Source organism: Gallinula chloropus (assembly GCF_964237585.1).
Source record: "Gallinula chloropus genome assembly, chromosome: 5".
Classification (NCBI taxonomy): Eukaryota; Metazoa; Chordata; class Aves; order Gruiformes; family Rallidae; genus Gallinula; species Gallinula chloropus.
In genome coordinates, this window is record NC_140090.1 from 22,659,810 (window position 1) to 22,682,014 (window position 22,205).

Consider the following 22,205-nt stretch of genomic DNA (forward strand, 5'->3'; position numbering starts at 1 on the left):
CTTTAACCACCACTTTGTAATTTGCTATCAGAAAGACAGTCTTTCATTGAAATATAGCACCTTCTTGTTAAAAAAAAAGAACAAAAGCTTCAAAGATGTGGATTGACTTGCATCTGCTTCTCACTGTAAGGAATAAGTGTCTTTAAATTGGCTAATAGAGTTCACAGCTGATCTGCAGCCACCACAAAGAGCAAAACATGAAAGAAATAGTCTGGAATCACTAGTGCTAACAACAGCAGAGTGATTAAAAATGTTTAGAAAGGATTTATTTTAGAAATAATGGTCCTTAGAAAGACTTGGCAATTTTTTCCCCCCAGTTCTTAATTCAGGATATCTGTGGGCAATTAGAAGGTGCCTTTCCTTATTCTTAGATGGAAGCTCTCTTTGCTGCCTGTTAAATCCCAATTTAGAGAATGAACATCAATGCTGTGGTCAACACATCATTTCTTCATACTCCTAGAATGTGATCTTAGTATGCAATATACTGTAAACAAGATAATCTTGGAAAAAAATTCTTTTTTAACTTCCATATAATAAAGGCAATGAGTTTCAGTGTGCCTATAGCAGCAAAGGACTCGCCATCCTCTGCATGGCCCAGGGTAGCACAGGGTGATAGGTAAGCCTGGGTTTCAGTGCTGTGCAGCCCCTCCTGTTGTCCCATGACACAGGAGGGCTTTTACCGGATCCAGCAGCATCTTCTATGAGATGGGGGACAGTGACTGGGTTCTGCATGTTGCTGCAGTGGCACCTGGATGTGTTCATCATGTGACACTTATAATCATTCATCTAGTACTGCTTCTGTAGCCAAGAATTAAATGTATTATGCCATAGGAAAGTTAAACATGAGACCAGTCAGTGTAATAACCTGTTGAGGTGGATGTAAACACCAGCAGGCTGTGTGCACAGTCCTTTGAAGATGAGGATTTTTAAGCATTGTGCAAGAAGGTAGTTCTATTCCACCCCTCCTGAGCAAAGTGTTCAAGAAAAGATGATATACAACATGACAACGTTTGTGTAATGTTGTTTGTGTTGGTATTCCCATCTCATGTCTAACACTGTTGAGGTAGGCACTCAGGGAGTACGAGGTCTCCTGGTTAGCCAGCACTTTGCCTGCAGGCAAACAGCAGTCCTACTACAGCCAGCCAGCACATCCCAGAGGGGATCTGCCGGCTCAGCAGACACTTTTGGTAACCTCAGAGGAATTAATTGCAATTTTGTTCTTGCTAGCTGCTGTTGACTAATATAGAGTTAAAATAATCTCAAAGTCTTAAAGGGATGCATTGCTGCAGAGAAAAATATGTAATATTATATATAATACTTATGTTTGTGTAAACAATGTGTCTAAAATCTCTTGAATATTTATTTTAAAATACTACAGAGGTGAAACTGTTGAGACACCTCAAAGGAGACATCTGACCTTCAGAATCCCACAGGGAGTACATGTCTTAATCTGTGTCGATATGCAATCGTTCTCTCACAGTTTCTTCCTCAAACCTGCAAGCATTGTACTGGTGGAATTTGAAGGTGTTCTGTATTTATCCAGAATTCTCAGACATCTGCAGCCGGCTCTGAGAGCAGTTTGAGCAGGGCTGCTGGCAGTCTGGCAATCCCAAGCATGCTTGCTGTGCACATTCAGTCAGGCTCTTCAGCGCATGCCGGCCAACTCCATGTTTCCAGTAAACACTGGCCAGAGCTGTGTGCATATGGTATGCTCTGACAGCCTGAAGCGCTGGACTTGCTGAACCCATAGTACTTTGTGCATAAACACAAATTCTGGATAGGATAGCCTCAACTCTGCCAAAAATCCCAGATCTTCCTTTGAACAAAGTTTTCCAAGGCCTTCGGGTTTTTTTTATGAAGATTTGACTTCTGCATCTGTGCCTTGGCCGTGAAAGAGTGGTTTGACTTTATTAGGTTTTTTCTCACATATGAAGAATTAATTTGCTAAGCTCCCTCATGAGGTTTTTGAATGCCAAGCATTTGTGGATAGTCTTTCCTATGTTCTTGTGTGTTTATATGTATTTTATACCCACTTAGGTATAAAATAAACTACAATAGTAAATGCCTCTTTCTTAATTGTCAAATTTTGTGTTTGTTTCCAACAGGCAGAAATACTCAGTGTGCTCAGTCACAAAAACATCATTCAGTTCTACGGAGCTGTCATTGAACCTCCAAATTATGGGATAGTTACTGGTAAGGATTTTTGTCTGACCTTTTCTTGAGTCTGTAAAACTCCCAATGTTACAAGGTATTAGCTTCACCCAATTTCAGTGTTTTGCTAAGTGTTCTTGCCTTCTTTGAATGTAAGAATGCTCATTACCACCTGCCTGGACGTAAATGGGAGTGCTGGAGGTGGGAACCAGGCTGGGAGCAGTGCAGAGGCAGTCAGAGCCTCAGGCGTTCTCAGTGCACAAACTCAGCTCTCCTTTAAATAGAAACTTTCACTGTGTTCTGTGAATTGTTTTTCCATTTTAACTGACATGTGACAGAAGTAGAGGTTTTCATGGTACAAAGTTTTGGCAAGTTCTGTGAAAAGGGAAGGCAGAGAGTCTGCTCAGAGCAAAGCTGCACCATGAGTTCTGCCAGTATTGAAAGTAGGAGCATTGGCATTGGGAACTTCCCATGTCTGAGAATGGCTTGAAGTAGAGTCAAGGGTTTATTAGACAACATAAAACAGCTCCCTTTATTCAGTGGAATCTAGGTTTAATCTGTTCTGGCATTCCTAGAATTACGCAGAGGTTGGTTCTTGTGGTTTCATTGTGGGGTGTTTTTTTTTCTATCACTCTTTTAAGCTTCTTTCCCTTGTCTTGGGAGTTGGCCAAGATGTAAAATTGCATTACAGGTAATTTTTCCCATTCCTGTATGGGAGAAACTAGGTAGTACAGTAGTGGAAAACAAACCCAAAGCAAAGAAATCTCCAGTCTATAGTCAACAGTGTTTGGAGAGCTAAAATCCATGAAGGCACGGATTAGAAGGCATGTTTTAGCTTGCCTGTAACACTTTGAAGAGCTCAGTGCAAGTCTTTGCACGTGGCACAGATTAATAGTGTTTGAAACACTGCTGTTCAGGTTTCTGTTGTTTCTCAGATGGCAGACAGAACCTGTGAAAATTCAGGTATTTCTACCTGTGTCTTAGACGTCTGATTATCACAGTGGATGGCAGTGTAATCTGGTGGGCATGCATCAGAGGTGCAGCCCAGTTCAGAGCTTGGGGAGCTTTACTTACAGGAATATCAGTTTATTGGAGGTCATGGTCTTACAAGCAGTATTGCAGAGGCACATGGGAGTGACCACAGCCTGCACCAGTCTGCGGATGCACTGGTGATGGCATATAGACAGGGACTTAAATACCTTCTTGAAGCAACAAAAATAGTATAAAGCTGGTAAATCAAGTAAGGGGATTTTACTGTAATTTATAACATAAAGCAGCGAGCAGAGTAACAAAGGAGGTGTGTTATCAACTACTCAGGATGATGTCTGAATCAGAAAGTCCTCAGTTTAATCTTATAAAAGGTCAGTGTTCAGAGGACATCTGACCTGCTTGCCGGTCACAGGACAGAGAGCAGCTAAAGTAGTTCATTATGTCATTGGGAATGGGGACTCTAACCATCTGTGAGAAAGAGACTATGCTGTGTAGTCCAACCACTTTATTACTCAGGGGGACTCTGATTCCACCCCGAATAAAGAAAAAAAAGCTTTTCTTAACAAACTGGATTGGTTTTCCCCACACCTTCCAGGGAGACTGAAGTCCCATGGGTTGGAGGGGAAGCAAGGCTCCATTTCCCCACACCATTTTCAAAATGACAAGATGGCTACTGAGAAAAGAATTGTTAGTTGCACTTGCAATATCTTTTAGAGGGATTCTATCTCCGTCATCTTCTGGATGGCCTTCTTTGTTGCAGGCTTAATCTGTGTTTAGTCAGAGATACATTTTTTTATGAGGGAAAATCCCAAGCAAGAAGAAATCCTGAGAAACTAATATTTTTTCAGAGTGATGGAGCTGAGGGCATTCAGCCAAGCATTGGCATGTACCGTGTATTAACTGCACATAACATGTTATGTGGGATTGTCAAAGAGTTCTCTGAGAAATGCAACACCTGCAGCCAAAACATGTTTTCCTGCTGGGATGTATGTCAGTGTTAGAACTGATCATCCTGCCTGGTGAGCTGCTGGCATGGATCACATCCTTCTACATGTTATTGGCTGTCTCTGTCAACAGTGGTCTTGATGCCTACCTTTCACATCTGGTTTTTGACCACAGCTGCCACCTCCCAAAAGTTTGTCAGTGCTTGTGCCTTCCCATCGGCACAGAAAAGTGCCGTGTGTCCCGCAGCCCATCTCTTGATAGACCTACTCAGGCATTCAGTGTTTTGCTTATTTTTTTAAAGCTAATGCTTCTTTTCTGTTATTGAAGGAAAATGATCCTCACAGTATGAATTCCAAATCTATAAGGTCCTAGTAAAAACCTGTGGCATGATAAATGTGTAGAAGAAATCGTAAGGGATGCAGCTTTGTTGATTGAAGCTTACTTGCCTGCGCTGACATGGAGTGGCAAAGGGCTCAGGCAGCTGAGTTGTCCCTGACCCCAATGGATCAAATTATGCATTGTAAAGGCATGCAAAGCACGTGGGCAACCTATTCCTGAAGAACCCATTTAGAAGGCAGTGATGACATCATGGGTAAAAAAAGCTTATGTTTTCATTGAGGAAATGTGCAGGTCAGCAGCTTACTCCTCTTTCGGTGACATCAGAAGCAATGCTTCTGTCACCTGCAGAGGCTCCTTTCCACAGGAGGTACTGCCTAACTTGCCACTTGAGTGCTGACTTTCGAGGGACTTCCTATTTTCTCCCTCTTTCCTTCCATTTGATAATTCTGTGATTTCTGTGATTTCTGTGATTTAGTGCTGGAATTTTCAATTGTGACCTGCTGTGTTCTAGGCTGCAGACACTGTCTCCTCCTGGAGTTTTCTCCTCCATGCAGCAGTCTCCCAGGGGTGTTGATTCTTTTGCTGTGAAGCAGTGTTTATTTTGTTGTGCATCTAGCCTATCATTTATCATACATTGATCAATACTAACAATTCAGATATATTTGATGTAGTCTTAGAGGGAATTTTGTGGCTGCTTTGAGATGGCCCGAATTAAGCATTTCAGTTGTATACCACCTGGTTTGCTATCTTAGGTATGAGGGTTTTTGGAAGTCTTGTAAGTAGGGTTTGTTTTATGTGCCCTCTCTGTCTTGGCAACCAGATGGAAGAAAATGTATCAGCTCCTTCAACTCACAACCCTGTTGTGTTTTCAGTGAAACATGAATGAGTATTAAATAAGTATAAAGTGTATTTATTAAATACGAAGCAAAGGAGCTACAGCCTTTGGACTGCTGAATGTGACCCGTGGCATATGGAAATCTGGCCTGCTTACCTCTGGGTTAGACTTCTAGTTTCATCCTTCTGGTTTTTTGTGAGGAGATGACTGCTACCTGTTCCTCCATGGGGAAATAGGAAAAGAAAATTTTATTTCCCTTTCTACTTGCAACCCCTTTCTTTCTATCAGAACATTATATATTTAACACCTGGTTCTACTTTTTGAAAAAAAATAAATATATCCTTTGCTATGCAAACACCAAGAGGTCAAAAGAAGTCCTAGTTTGTACCAATGTAATACTGCTGTGGATTTCTGTAGGTGCAGTTGAGAGAAGTTAAGAAAAAGGCCTGTTGATCTTGAACCAGGAGCATCCAGAACCTTTTACTCTGGAATCTGGACTGCTTTGGCTGCGCTTTCTTGATGTCAGACCTTTTAAATGTCTTTTCACTTTAATGTCTGTTGTTTTATGATTGTACTTTTATTTTTTTACCCTTAGCAATAGATTATGTCTGCGTTGGATAATCAGAACAAACTACCACTCTCCTACCACACTACTACTAATAGTATTAGCTGCTGAACCCAAATTCTTTGAAATTAAGCCAGAGGTTGACTGCTTTCTGGAACTGGCAATTTCCATTAGATCTTTCAGTTTAGGTGCAATGTTTTAAAACATCATGTGAGTTTGTTTGTTATTGCTTTTTAACAGAATATGCTTCTGCTGGCTCACTGTTTGATTACATTAATAGTAACAAAAGTGAAGAGATGGATATGGATCATATCATGACGTGGGCAACTGACATAGCTAAAGGTAAGTGTTACTATCCTACACAGCCAGCAAAGTGTACAGCTGGAGATACTCTTCCTATGCAGTCAGGAAAGCCTTCCTCTGCGTTACTTATTCAAATTGTTAAAAAAAAAACACACAAAAAAACAAGCATAAAAAAGAAAACCCCTTTGCTGTGTTTTTTAATATGTCTGTGGTTGTTATGAATTCAAAATAATTTCTGGCTTCTATGAGCCAGTTTTACTTCTGGTTTGCCCTTAAGTCCCAAGAGGATAATTTTGTTGATGTAGAGTAATTATGAGGTAAGTGCATAATTATCCTTACATTTGATTTGAATTGGGACATTTAAGGAAGCTAAGGGCTTATTCTCAGCAAACATACTGAAATTCTTCATATAATAATACAGAACAAGCTAGTTTGTCCTTTGTGTTCTCTGTGACCATATGAGAATTGGTGTAAACCAATGGATGAAAAGTAAATCCATATCTTGGCTTCTCTGTGTAGACAGCACCTTGGAGAAAATAATTAACTATGACATTAAAAAGCATTAGCATACCCATAAATATTCTCTGAGAGGTATATGAACTTTGCTTAGTATTTTTTACGCAAAGTAGATTATGGGAAGCTTTGCTTCTCCTGCAGCATACCAGTATGGCGTACAGGTCTGCCGACTCATAATGAGGACAATTAATGGGCAACAGAAAACATGACTGCTGATAGGTGATGACCACGCTCAGCCTAACTAGATTGTTCCCTTGTTTCGTGTAGGAATGCACTATTTACATATGGAAGCTCCAGTCAAAGTAATCCACAGGGATCTGAAGTCCAGGAATGGTAAAGTAGCAAAACACTGAAACACTCTGCATTTACTGTTACCTGTTAATGTAGCATTTACATTTGTACCTAAGCTTTGTGAACATAGAGAATTAAGTAGTGCTTTGGCTGTCATCAAGCTGCAATAGGAATTGCTGAGGCACAGAAGAGCCTATTCCTTCCTTTCCAAGCTGAGCTTTTCAGCTTCATTACAGTCCCTGGCATTATTCAGAACACGGTGGGGGGCTTGTTCAGATTGACTTGACCGTGATGGTATCCATTTTATCAGCTGTCAGATGTTGCCTGGACATTCCTCACTTCCTTTTTCTGTTCCAAAAGGTGGAGTACCAGCAAAGGCTGGCAGACTCTGGGCACAATGGTCTGGATAAGGACTAATCTGTCTGAAAATCTTGTCTTTGCTGTGTCCTGTTTTGAGGTGTGACAGATACTCACACTTTGGAGTAATACACTCGCAGTGTGGAGCTGCACTGGTTAATCTGTACTTGGCAGCTGGTGACCATTTATGAAATTTGCTAAATGTTGCCTTTGAACTGAAACTTTCGCTACTAGTAGTGGGATAGGAGGAACATGGATTTTAGCAATGCATATGGGGAGATAATAGTCAAAAAAAGTCTAGAGCTCACCCCAGTTGTAAGTTTTCTCCTTTTACTAATGAGTCTTTCAGAGACCTTCTTGTTAAACTGAACAACGTTAGGGAGAATGGAGTTTATCTGTATTTTGCTATAGTTGTGTTCCTATCTTTGAACTCAGTAAGGCCTGAAAGGTTTTGCGTCTGTTCAGAGGTTTGCAGGTATTCAACAGATGTTCTCTAAAGCTTCTCAAAGGAGTCAGAATAATTGTGCGTGTAAGCGTGTTCAGGTGCTGGCTCACTATAGGATCATTTTTCTTGATACAATGCAAAGTCTTTTGTTGTGCAAGTGTATTGTGTTTATTTTTAATGGCATTTCTGTAACCTATCATTTTTTTCATTTTCAGTTGTTATAGCTGCTGATGGTGTGTTAAAGGTATGAATGCTTTAATTATTTGCAGAGATGCTGCTGCTTGACTCTATATGTTTTGATGCCTGATGAATGAGATTGATGCTCCAATATCTGGTTGTTTTTTCTTTTTGCCAGATCTGTGATTTTGGTGCCTCACGGTTCCACTCCCACACAACACACATGTCATTAGTGGGTACTTTTCCATGGATGGCCCCCGAAGTTATCCAGAGCCTCCCGGTGTCTGAGACCTGTGACACGTACTCGTACGGAGTGGTGAGTGCCTCTCCTTTCCCTCTGCGTAGCAGATGACCTCCGCTGTGGCAGAATTTGTGCAATGCAAGAACAACAATTCTAAATAAGGACAACAAAAAACACCACACTTTCTTTCAAGACTGACCCATAATTTATAATTACATGCTTGAAAATGATAGGAAGATCCGTGTCTTGCATGTCTAGCAAGATCCTTATCTGAACAGATGAGTGGCCTGCTGGTGTGGGAAGCACATGCTTTACCACAAGCATTCAGCAAATGTCGAAAGGCTTGCAGGAGCCACTGAACAATCTGCATCATGAATCTCTGGCTTTTAGTGGAACAGAAGAGAAAAAGGTTGTGTTGCAATAGGTGTGTAACAGGATGAACTGATTAGGATTTCACCATAAAAAAGAGTGTCAACTGATTTTTATATTAAAAAGTAAGGCACTTCCTCATGCTTAATTGTTTAAAATTTGTTTAAAATTGTTGACCTGTGAGAATAGGCTGTACCTCTCAGGGAGTTAGAGGACCCATCTAAAAATACAGAGAAGACTGCCATTGCTTTGCCTTTTTTCGGGAGGGGGCACAGCCAGTTTTAGTTCATCAGAATGTCAGGTTTGCTAGTGCAGTAAGGTGAATTCTTTCACTCTGTCCACAGCTAAACTAAGCTGTTTTTTCTCTGCAGTACGAAACAGGCTAGAACAGGTCAGACCAATTTTGTGCCTCACCCCATTGCTGTTCTGTGACAGAACAGTAGTGAATGCTTTGGGGGAAAGAGGAAAGGAAGTGGGGCTGCTGTTTCCATGCGTATCTGTGTATTAACCATTTTTGGGTCTGGATTCAACAATGGGTGACAGGATGAGGAATTCTTTCAGTACCTGTCAGGTACTGCTAGTCTGAAGGATTGGAAGAGACAGATGTGAGGAAGGCACTGTGGTTTTAAGCAGGCACCTATGGCTATACATAGCTCCACTGATGTCCTGATGGAAGATGACTTAATTTTTTTGCCAAAAAGTTGTTTATAGTGGAGGGAAAAAAAAAGAGATGATGTGGTGTTGCTTACAAATGAAAAGTTGAAGGTTTGCAAGGAAGGATAAAATGCCTTGTTGCTTAACTGAACTAGGTCACAAACAGTAAGAGAACATAAGCTAACAATGTAAATGTTAATGTAAACTGTTACTGGAAGCAATTGCATATTATCCGCTGAAGGGAAACATTCCAGTTTCAAAACAAAGCAAAAACGTTAGAGGAGAAATTCCAAACATGGTCGTATAGCTCAGACTGCTCACACAGTCATCTTGGTGTGAATTGACTTTAAGTAACATTCTAGAAGTGGAAGAAGGTAAGAAATAGTTTAATACCTTATTGTGTCAAGTGTTGTAAGAGCCTTGGGAACAGTGTGTCACACAGTTTATTTTTCTTTGTCCAAAAAGTAAAGCTCCTTTGACAGTTCTGTGCTTGGAGGTTAAACTTAACTATGCTCCATATGAAAACAGTTCAGTGTTACTAGAGAACTTTAATGTGCTTAAGGGTGTATAGTGCTACTTTAGTACCCCTAGTAATATTTGACCCACATTTTTTAATCTATTGGGTTTGAGCAAACGTGTTCTACTGAGGGCAGAAGCTTATGAATTTGTAAACACTTAGGAATGAATTCATCTTTTAATAACACCAGTCTTGGAGCGCCGTTGTTTTCAGAGGAGATACAGGGGTAGAAATGAAGAATGGCACTAGCCCAAGTCCTCTGTTGATGAAATTACTGACATAATGGGGTTATACCAGCAAGAAATTGTCCGAACAGAACATTGAAAGCTGGCGTCTCCCTATAGTAAGTGTTAGACTATCAGAAAATTAGCTATGAGACTGAAAACAAGAAATCTTAGAAAGGGTATTTTTGTCTTTTCAAATGATTACCATCTATAAAAACAAAATTTGAAGAATCCCTTTTCAAAATGTAACACTTGCCAGCAGCTTTTGTGCTAGAGAGACAAATCTACTTTTCTTCAGTTAAAGTCCTGTTAACAAAGAACAGAATCCTTTCAAATGTAAACTAGTAAGATGGTAGGAACAGATACTCTTTTCAATATTTGTTGCCTTCCTCATGGTTTTCTTAAACTTCTTTTCTTCTATTTTTTGTCCTGAATGGCTTTTCTTTCTACAAACCAATCTGATTTAAAATATTTTGCATAAGGTGTGCAAGAGGTTTTTTTCCATGAAGTGCTGAAGTCTTTCAGCTCTTTTCTGAGTTGCTCCTCAGCTCAAACAAATTTTTGTTTCTGTGAATAGTTGCATTCATGTTTATAGGTAATGTTCAGACTAGTTTGTCCTGCTCTTCATGGATGGCTAAATGGGTTCATATATGCTTTTTGAGATACATAGTAAATAATTTATAATGCTGCCATGAAATGCTAAAGCTAAATGTTTTAAGAGATGTATTGCAACAGAAAGACAGATCTTACACTTTCCTTCAGCCATGCTGTGATTCTCTTTTCCAATCCATTTCCAAATCTATCCTCTAAACAGTAGATACCACGTGTTACAAGTGATCAGCCCAGAAATGGAGTCATGTGCCATTGTGTGTGTTGCTCAAAAAATGATTCCTTACTTCTCTTCCAGATACAAAAGTGTCTGTGGAACGACAATGTTCAGTCTAAAAGCTGTTTTGAATTCTTGAAGATAGATGCTTAGAATATGTTATCCTGACAAAATTGTTTGTAGTGCACTGCAGTGTGTGCTTGTGTGTTTGTGTGTCAGCATAAATGTGTTTAATCATAGAAAGCTTATGCAACGCAGCTGAATTATTTTAACACTTAGAAGAACAAAAATTTAAACCTATTAATTGGCTGTTGGTAGCACAGAGACTGCTGTTAAATGCAGCAGCTGTTATCCTCCCAGCAATAGTTCATACATTGCTTTAGCAATGAGAGCATACGTTATTTATAGAGGGAATGTTGGCCAGCTCCAGGGGTTATCCCTTACTCTTTTTGAAAAGAATTATGAGATCTTTAACTTCCCTTGGATCAATGCAGAGAAGGCTGACCTAATTTTCATGCCTAAGAGCAGTATCTCTAAGAGTGCAACCCTTTCTGCTCAGGCTGTACTTCTGCTCATTGTGGCTCCTGACCCTTGTCTGTGAATGGTTTCCTAACAAGAGAAAATAATATTTTTTTTCACTGAAGATGCTCAGAGTGTTTGCTTCTTCTCAAATTGCTAATTTGTTGGATGTTCCCTATCATATATGGCACTTTGAATCTTTGTTGGCTTTGGAGTGGGGTGGGGATGTGGAAGATTTGTAGGTTTGGGATTTTTTTCCTTTTGGTTGTTGTCTCATAGTTGTGAGGATAAGAATTGAACCACACAGCTGAGCTGACAGCTCTTTCTGAAGACCACATAACTCTTATTCTCAGCTTCATGTATAGGATGAACATTCATACATTTGTCTCACTTTTCTGTTTCTATACGAAGAGGAGCCCAATGTTTTCAGAGGCCACAGCTTACAAACCACTACATTAAAAGATCTTCCTTTATTTTCCATCACTGTGTCTAGCTTGGCTGTTTCTCTGTGAGCACCTGCTGTCCATCATCACAGAGATGTGATGTGATCAGGAAAGCAGGTGATCCTCAGTGTCAGAGATAGGAGGGGAAGTGAACCATGTCTATCAATTAAATTGCATCAGCAATGTGGAAGATAAATTGATTTCCGTGTGAGGTGAGCTGTGGAGACAGCTTTTAATATGAGCAGAATGTACCTTGCAATAAAGAGCCCAGGGAAGTCAGGTTCAGGTGCTTTTCTGCTGCTGAATGACCCTGGGGACAGGAAGGGACAAATGGGAATGAAGAAGATACCCATTTGCTGCCTTAAAAAAAAATTGTACTGCAATCATTTACTTTAGCTGATGATTCAGGGTAGCTAATTCATGAGATGGAGTTGAAATCTCTCTAAAACTGAAGATAGAGACACATCACCCTTGGAAGGAAAGGCTCTTTCTTCACCATTGGCCTGAACATGAAATTCACATTGTTGTTAGAACATTTTCTAAACCTGTGTAAATAAATACAAGGAGTTCTGACATCCCACTCTTGTGTCTTCTACTTTCTTCTACTGTTTAGTAAAAACCAGGACAGTAAGAAAAATTACTCATATTGTGTCAGATTGCTATTTTTCTCTGGAACTGTGTGCAGTCTTGAGTGTTTCAAGCTAGCACTGTTGGCTCAGGAAGGCAGCGATCCATGTAGGTAGTGGAAATAAAAACTAAAGGTGTCATGGTAAAGGAATCCAATGTAAAATGTTCTGCACAAACTTATGTGCATGAATGAAATGAGACAACCCTTACAATGTACAGTCTTCTGAAAGAAAGGTAGCAGAGCAGTAGCTTCTTGCACTTGGAGACATTTAATGTGGTTTTCACTGCATTCTTTATGTGGAAGATGTGTTTGGATACTGCTCTACCTGATGTGCAGCTTGAGTTTCTTTGTGGTTCCTGGTACGGCCCCACAGATGAGGTGGCTCTGCATGGCTGCTCAACCGCATGTCTGTTTTGGTCCAGGGGCTTTGGTTTTAAACTGTCTGTTCTGTATGCTGCTCTTTTGTTTGAACTACATGGGTCTGATAAATAATTTCCTTCTCCTACAGTTAAATTTCCTTCTGTACCAGTAGAGAGGTGATAATTGCAATGACAAATTAAGGTGCTTTTTTTTTCTTCTAAAAGGAATGAATTGAGGCAAACAGGAGAGTTGAATACCACTATAGTAGGTTTCCCTTGTTAAGAAATAAGAATATTTTTTATTCTCAGTAAAACATTCCTTTTACTTATTTTTTCAAGATACCCTTACCTTTACTAATCAGTCTTCTGACTCCAGCAGAATTATTCAAATATGTATATTGATGGAGTGCCCTGTTCACTTGATTTAAGGCCAAACTCTGATTCAATGCATTTTTTTCTGCTTGAGCAGCATCTGCCAATATTCTTGCATTTTCTTTCTAATTACCTTCATAGCTGGCCAGAATCCATTCAAAATGATGTAGCTGGAACAAGCCTGGCTACTAACTCAAATAGTGAGGATACAGAGACTTGCATAAGGATCTTAATGCATTTGGTCAGGTCCCACATAAACTATGTCTTTTTTTGTTGATACGCTTGGTATATAAGCAGAAGAAAAAGGTTGTATGTAGATAATTGTAAGAAGATATGCATATGAAGGTTCTGAAAGGTTTTTTAAAAAAAAGGAAAGGAAAAAAAGGATACATATGCAAGTGAAGGTATAAAGTGCCTTTTAATTTGGTGGAACTACAATCTGTAGTCCCAATGCAAGAAAAGCAAGTTGGACTCATTGACTTGAAGCCTTTTTGGTGATGCCAAACTCTTTTCTACAAAGTGGCTCAGATTCATGGGTACTGTGTTACCAAAATGCTAAAAGCGTGCACAATTAGGAGGTCTTTCTACATCCAAGGACAGTGCATCTGTAAGATACGGAGTAATTTTTTAAGTGCTGTATATTGTTTCATTTAACATAACCAAATACTTGGAGATGAACAGTTGGAGTTTGGCTTGCAAGATTGTATTTAATATTTTCATAGGCATACCACAGGAGCAGATTACATTTTGTCTCATATTCTGACTACCAGGAAGCACTAGTTGCGATCATACAGAAATATTTTTAAATGCAAAATGGCTACAAAGCAAAGATGTGTCTAGTTGGGGCTGAGGAGGAGAGGAGCAGTTCATTGTCTTCCCAAGTCTCAACTGCCAAATGTGAACCGTACAGGGTACAAAGAAAGTAAAAAGCATTTTCCACAGCTCTCAAAAAAATTGCAGGCATTAGACCCCACGCAACCCAGTGTTTCATGTGGGCTTTTCTGTAGAGGAAAAAGCAGAAACATCCAAATTAATTTAGTGAGAGGATCTTGCACACAAACACTGGTCCAAGTTCCTGCAAATGGAAACTGGTTGCCTGATAATTGGATACAGAATAGTGCTGTATCAAGGTTTAATAATGTATTTAAAATACAAAGTACAGAAATAAAAATTCTTTTCTTTTTTTCTGTTCCAGGTTCTCTGGGAGATGCTAACAAGGGAGGTCCCCTTTAAAGGCTTGGAAGGATTACAAGTAGCTTGGCTTGTAGTGGAAAAAAACGAGGTAAGACTACGTTTCTACATTCAGGTACATAGATCAGAAAACAGTATTGGGGTTTTGCAAAAGACTTTTTCATCTTCTTCAAATTGAAAGTAAGTTCACGCGTATGGAAAGATTAGCAGTAGGAGCTAACACAAAGGGTCAAAGTGATGTTATTCCTCATGAATGGACCCTTTACATCTAATTGTTGCAGCTTCACGTCGTGATGCTGTAGATCAAAAATTGTACAAGTACTGTACTAGTTTCTCAGTCTCAATTGTAAAACCTAGGGGTTTGTTCTTAGTGATGAAAGAAGCCATTGCGTCCAAGGTAGGGGAACAGTTTAACTCCATCTCCTGCGTTTAGGACATCTTTTTACTGGCCGGGAGTTGATATATCTGTAAGAGACCTTCAGCTACTTCAACTTAACTCTCCCAGCAGGAGTCACTATAGTACAAGAAACTGCCGCTTAGATGAAAATTTCAAAAATAAAAGAAGAAAAAATAGTTTTAAAAAAAGAGAGAAATTACAGTTTTGCCACCTACGTTCAACACTACATTGAAGATGAGCTCCTCACTGGTATCGGCAAGGCTGTGGCATAGCTGCAAGCCTCCTCATGCAGAGTCTTTCCATTTCAAAAGCACTTCAGTGGTGTAAACACCGTTTGTACAGTGTCCCCAGCCTCGCTTTTCTTCTGCTCACAAATTGAGGCTTTCAGCTAGTTGGACATGTGAGCGTATATCTGAACACATAGTCCCTTGATATCAAAGACAGTAACTACATTTAAAAAACATTTAAAGTTGTGACTGTACCACACACAGACAAGCATGGAAATCCTCCACAAAGATGAAACCTCCTCTATCTAGACACAGCGGAAGCTTGGGAAACATTACAATGGCGAGGCAGTAGCTGTACAATACAGATTCCTATTATTCTACATAAACTGTTTCTCAAAATGCTTCAGAGTTAAACAGAGGAGTTAGGTTTCCTCCTCTTAGTTTAATATTTTTTGTTGGTGTTTTTTTCCCCTCTCTTTTTTTTTTTTCTTCTATTTAAGGATTGTATTAATTCCAGTGAATGATACTGTGGTATCCCAATTAGTTGAAAATGCTACACTAACGGTGTGAAGATTAAGACTGTGGTCTTCTACAGCATTTATCAGAGCAGGAGGGACAATGAGACTCTTTCTCCTAGGTTAGGAAAAGCCCTGTACGCAAGTTTGGAGGGGGAACCATGAAACCTTCCATCAACAGTATTTCTTTCCTATGCCTACCATGTGTGGTTTTACAGAGTGGGTTCAGAGTGGCATTGGGAATGTTGTAAAGAGATATAGTCATATGCTGAAAGTACAATACACATTTTGCTACAGTTTTGCAAAGCAAGGAACTGTGTAAAATTCAGTATGAACAAAATGTGTGAAGGCTATTTTACTGTTTTACTCATGGCTGAAGAAACCTAAGGGATGGCATGTTCAGAGCCAGCTGTTTGTCTTCCAGGTACCATTAGCCAGTTGCTACCATCTTCTTTGGAAGGGTGCCAGGGAACTTTGAGGGCATTAACACTAGCTTACATATTTTTTATTTTTCCTGGCCACGACTTGGGGCACATGCCCAGCAAAAGCCTTGTAAAAGTCAGCTTGTGCTGCTTTTCATTATAGTTTCTATGTCCCAAAGCAAGTGTGAGGGTCAGGGTCTGCTTTCAGTTCGGTCTGTTGACATCAGTGGGGTGGTGTGGTTCCAGTTCACAACACAGTTGAATTACCATTGAGCCAGTCCTTCATTTTTTGCACTGCAAGTCACTTGTTAAACTCTGTGGGACTGAGGCCAAAGCGTAATCGCATAGGGTGAGAAATCCCCCTTTGCAAAGCCCGAGCCCAACAAATGAAGTGGATTTTAATGATTCCATATTGGTCTTTTTCAACTCTCTGCATAATTTCACAGTGTTATTTTTATTCTGGTAGAGTTTCAATATATATTTTTTTTGCATCCAGAAAAGAAAACCATGGGAGTTCAGATTACGCTAAGTGTGATCTCATAATAAATTACCACTAAGAAATGTAATCCTTACTATAATACGACACTTTTGGAACCTTCTACCTCTATAATACATGACAGATAACATTCTGCATAAGTGAGACACATATAAATGGTGATTGCAGCTGATTTTCCAACCTCCTGGAGCAGTGAGGGTTACCGACAAATACTGTAGCTAGACTAGTCAGTGTATTTTTAGGCTAATGACTCAACCGGAGATCAAGCACCAGTACAATTTGTTTATGCATTGTACAAATTTCTGTGTATTTCTTGCACAGAAAGCTTTGCACCTTGAGGTATTGCATTATTTTAATAATTATATTCCTGCCCTGGCTCTGTATCTCCTGTTTCCAGTTTTTGTGGTGTTCAAATGCTTGTGCAGCAGAACTTGTAAACTCTTATTTTGGCTGCAGTGGTTTGTCAAGCTTTGCAGGTCACGTTGCAGTAACACAATGGTACAATTTGACACAACTTGCTCTGTTTTGTTTCTGAAATGCCAAAAGTAGGACAGATGAAAGGGTATTCTTGGCACATTGGCCTGAATGGGACTGTAATACATGGTTCTTACCAGCTACGGGAGAGGGAACCCTTTTTTCTAGCTTGACCCCTTCTATATTTGGACCCATTTCACTGAGGAATTGTATTTTTATCTACATATTTTTTTAATTTAGTATGAAACATCTGAAGTCAGTTAACTGCCTTAATGAGAATACAGGGATCTCCTTATATGTGTAATGTTTTGGGGATGCACATTTAATCTCAGCTGAGACGCTTTGGTATCTGGGTATGTGTATATGAAAATGGATTTGCTTCTAAGCTTTCCAATGTGGAGGCAGGGTCTTTAAACTAAATGTCGTCTGTGACTGACTGAGGGAATCTTTTCAGGGTTTAAAATTCTTAGCAAAGGAAAACAAATAAGCTTCAAACTAGTTCTCTGTAGTCAGTGGTCCTGGCTATAAGCAGCAACTCCTTGTCTTTAGTCATGAGGAAATATTTATACGAGTTCACTGTGCTCTCTGAGTGCTGTCTGAGATCTGCATGTCCTCATTAATCCTGCTGACCACAGGCTCATGAAACATCTCTTGTGTCATGTAGAGCTTCACTTAACTCTTTAACTCACTTAATATAATCTATATTTCATCCATTTGTTATATCAAAAGTGATCCTAGTGTTCTACAACTGGCTCATCTCTGTAGGAGAAAGGAGTAAAGGCAGGCTGTACATTATACCTATCTTGACAAGCATCTTAGAATACCCTGCAGTAACCTCCACAAACTATTCTGCTTTAGCTGTTTGCCTCATTTTTGCTTCCCTGTCTCCGAGCTTTCTTAAGCCAAGTCCATTTGTGCATTTGTTCCATTTCTCCTTTATAGCTCTATTAAATAATTTTTTACATCTTGCTAGGGTTAGTAATTTTGATATTTCTTTTTAATATGTCTATCTGCAGTTTTTTATATTGTGTTGAAAAGAAAGAAGTGTTTTACTTTTTTTTAATTGTACTGCTTTTATAGGAAATCTATTAGTAGCAGCTTAAAGGGAAATAACTGGTACCTTCTCTCTCCTTTAGAGATTAACCATTCCAAGCAGTTGTCCCAGAAGTTTCGCAGAACTAATGCAACAATGTTGGGATGCTGATTCAAAGGTAATTTAATTTGTGTTTGATTTCTGCACTCCCACCCTGTTTTGCTAGGTGTGTGAGTGGTTGGAGTGGGGGGCGGGGAGACAATCCCACATAACACCATTGCTACATGCTAGTAGATACATTTCTTCACAAAGATAGCTGAGACTGTGGAGTTTTTTTAATGTGTTTGCATATTTACACATAAATGTCTCTCCCTTTTAGTCAAACATTGTTATGCTATTAACTTACCTGACTACTCAAGACAGTGTCTGAAAATAGGGTGAGATGCCAAGAATGTAGCCATTCTGGAGCAAGTGGGAAAAAATGCTCTTTTCTGTTTTCTTTCAGTAGCAGCAACACATTCTAAACTACCATTAAACCTTAAAGAGAGTAGCTATTCAGTAAAAGGTTTTGTGTATTCTGGGAGTTACTTTCTTTACATTGACTGTGCTACCATCCTGTTGTACATAAAACTGGCTGGATAGAGCCTGGGTGCATGCTAGCTTTACTACACTTTTTCTCAAGTCCAGGCACCAGCCACTCCTTCAGAGAAACCAAGATTAATTGCAAGGACAGGTGCATGTAGGTGCTGTAGAGGTAGGACCTATCTCTGGAGAGCAGCCACAGAAGAGCAGTATCAGAAAGGAGAATTCGCTGCTTAGTTTCTTTTTTTGTAAGCAAGGAGATGCTTTCCTGCAGAATGGATCTGGAAGCCTGAGATCCAACATCAGTGTGTGGTTTCCACAAGAACGCCTATTTAAATGCTGTTCCTCTAGTATCTCCCTCTTTATCGTCCCCATGGAAGGGAGAGGAGAGAAATACTCTGAGTCTTTGAATCTACAAATAGGCTGTTCTCAGTCAGTAATTACCAAAGAGCACTTTCCAGCAGTAACTACCTATCTTTAATATTTACTTCCAGGCATCAGCATCACTACCAAATGCCGCAGAGTAAGAATTACTGGAGCTTCTTTTCTGTAATTGCAGGTCAGGATAGGTCAGCCCGCTCTCTGGCTTGCTGTAGCCAGGTACAGAAGTATTCAGAGGCTGTTGCTGTTTTTCAAGGAGAGGGATGGATCTGCATGTTGTAAAAGAGGGATGCTCCACCATTGGGTTGAGTGAGCAATTGACCTGGGTTTGGGCTGGTTCCTGGGAGCAGGGGCATCTCTGATGTGTGCAAAGAGCGAATCTCACATTAGACAGGTTTTTCTGACAGTCTGCGCTTCGCTACTTTTTTCATGCAGCTTCTCTTCTGTTAGGCAATTGTAAATGCATTGTTTGCATGACTGAAATGGAGTAATCTCTGGTCACAGTGTGGGCATGTGACTGATTTATTCAGTCACGTGTTGGGAAAGGATCGCTACGTACGGCTCTCAGAGTGCCTTGATAAAAGGCTGTGTGGCCTGCATGAGCCAAAAGATGGAGCACACTCCTCTCAAATACTGCTCAGTGAAACGTTTCCTCTCTGCCAGGATTAGCTTTAGAAAACCAGATAGTCGATGCATGAAGAAGTTACTGAAGGTCAAGTGGGGGTGAGCATGAGGATGTCAGCTGCTCAGAAGCAATGGCTAGCGTGCAGACTTTTAGCCCGCAGAAAGCACGAGGTATCTGGAGGAGGCTTACCCCTGCAAACGTGCATTTGCTGCAGGGCTGTAATGCTCACAGCATTAACTTCCTCATCCAAACAGACAGAGTTAACTTAAGAATTTCTTCACATGTGGAGAAAAATGCCCGTAGTACGTTGCTTCACGTGCCACTTGTAATGGTAATTTTTTATACCGTTTAAACTGTGCTAGTTGAAACAAACAGTCCCTAGTGGGTTCAGAGCATTTTACTAAAATGTGAATTACTAATTAGCTTAAGTTAGCAATTATTAAAGTAAAATCTCTGTGGTAATTAAGTATCTTAAATAACTACTTCCATATGGTAAAATCCACAGTTTAAAAACTCAAGGAGCTGCTTTTGCTTGGGTACTGGATAATCATGCAAACAAGGTTGCTTATCATTGATGCAGTTGTTTAATGGGGATACTTGCATTTGAAACACAGGTCAGTGATTCTTTCTCCTTTCATCTGTTCCTTCATTTTATCCCTACATTAACATCAAAGATGTTTGTAAATTACTGAATATTTTATTGGAAATCAAAAACTTGGGAACAGAGAAGCAAGAAAGGAAAGGCATATGGATTAAATATCCTGGTTTTCTGCAGACCTGTTTAGTAAGAAATACTGAGTGGAAGGAAATGGTGAAAACATTAGCCAGAATTATTTCCATAGGGGCATATATTTTAAAGATTTTTTTTTTGTATGAGACATCAGAGATATAAAGGGAAACAATTTTCAAAGGCGACTCATGCCTTGATATTTTAAGAATCTCTTACAAGGAATGACTTGAGATGCCTGCCTTTCTAGAAAGTGCTAAGCAGTCATCCACTGAAACCAAGACTAGTTTTTAAAAAAAAGGTTTCTCAGCTTGGGGTCCCAGTTTCAGCAATCACTCCTTGCCATTTTAACTAAGGTATCAGCCTACATTTAGAGGGCATTCATTAAATCTGAAATTAACCTTGCCTAGGGTTAAGAAACCAACAGAACCCCACATGGCAGTGTGGGGTGGTGTCTTACTGTCAGCATTGCCTCCAGGGAAAGCTGGTACCTGTAGATCTGGCAGCTGCAAAGCTGGCAGGGTAGCTGCTGCACAATTGCACAGCCAGAGATGTACCAGTTGATCAGCACTGCTTATCTGTGTGGTGGTTCCAGCTCTAGTTGAGCAACTGAGCAGCTCCTTTACTGGTAGCATAGGACCCAATGAACATGTTTTGTTGCTCCTAACAAATCAGTCAGTGCTTTCACCGGCCCTTTGCAAATGCCCTATTCTCTGTCATTAACTCCACTCCAGTTACTCCAGGCAGGCCTGATAGTAGTGCTGTCTGTTTGCTTAGTGTCAGCCCTGCCCTGTACTTCCCAGCAAACCCCTGGGAAAAGAGGAGCAGGCAAAAGTCATTGAAGTGTTTTGTAAGGATCCTAAACAAGTCATAAAATCCTGTAATTATGCAGCATGGGGATGTTTGCCCTTCATCTCTTCCTATAGAATTACTTCAGTAAAGGCACATTATGCACCTGCTGGTCCACTGGACAGTGTACCCTAGCCACAGCAGTACCTGAGTGTATTAGTGGAGAGCCCTGAACTCCCATTAAGTAGCTTCTGCAGTATTTTGGAGGCTCTTGAGTGCCCTCAACAGTTCCCACCCACTGGGGTGGTTACAAGAGATGCAGCTGTAGCGACCAGAAGGATGTGAGGGGCTGTTGGAAGATTCTCTTTCCCCAAAACTGCCCCACAGTCGTCTGTCCCGCTTGGTGCCAGGGATGAATCCTGTGCTCTGTACCCCCTAGGATGGCACAGTCCCTGACTGGGGAGGTTTGTGCTCTCTCAGGGCATGTTCAGGGGGTCTGTTCAGCCGTGCCAGGTCCACCAGCATCACATGCATAGGGGCATGAATGCCTTCCCCTCTTCCACCCCTCTCCTGCATTTGGCAGGGGGACTCTGCTGGGCTTCCACTCCAGGACTAGAGCAACAAGTGCCAGCGACGTGCTGCCGAATCGGCACCTGCTGCCATGCTGCTTGGCACGCCCCGGTTGCCACTCCATGGATGCTGGGCTAAGGGCCAAACTGTGTAAGCACACGGTGGCAGGGGCACGTGCTGTCTTAGCAAAGAAAATCTGCATAGCTCATCCAACTGCCCCTTGCCTGAAATCATGGAGATGGACCAAAAAATGACAGACAAAGCCTCCAGTTACAGCCGAACAGCGCAGCATTGCAGTAGAAGAGAGCTTGTCTTTTTTTTGTTATGCATTTGACACTTTTTCATGCTGTTTGACATTTAAAATAAAGAAATTGTCTTTCTTTTATAATGTGGAAATCACTTGGATCTTCCTGAGAGAGACACCTCAGCATTGTTCCTAATTGTTTTTGTGCTCCCAAATTAAAATGCACGTTTTAATTGCGGCATCTGTAATTTTAGCAGAAATGGTATAATTACAGGCGCGATAGAGAGAGAATGTGCATCATCCCCTTATTATGTATCTACATTTTGTTTCAACCTTTTGTCTCAGCCTTGTCTGGGGTCTGTCAAACAGACTAACAGAGTCAGCGCTCTTTCAAGAAACACATTTAACTGTGGCTTTTTCAGTTTTCAGTTATTACCCTACTGCATAGCTTCCTTTTGGGATGAAG

General features: G+C 40.4%; 1 protein-coding gene across 1 annotated transcript in view; it reads left to right on the plus strand.

The window, feature by feature from the left end:
* The window catches only part of MAP3K20 (mitogen-activated protein kinase kinase kinase 20), a 65,612-nt gene that overhangs the window by 27,844 nt on the left and 15,563 nt on the right, over positions 1–22,205 (plus strand). Inside the window, exons 3-9 of the mRNA XM_084265800.1 lie at positions 2,106–2,193; positions 6,066–6,167; positions 6,912–6,977; positions 7,953–7,981; positions 8,093–8,230; positions 14,262–14,348; positions 17,925–17,999. Coding sequence (XP_084121926.1) covers positions 2,106–2,193; positions 6,066–6,167; positions 6,912–6,977; positions 7,953–7,981; positions 8,093–8,230; positions 14,262–14,348; positions 17,925–17,999 — 585 coding nt within the window. The remainder of the gene's footprint in view (positions 1–2,105; positions 2,194–6,065; positions 6,168–6,911; positions 6,978–7,952; positions 7,982–8,092; positions 8,231–14,261; positions 14,349–17,924; positions 18,000–22,205) is intronic.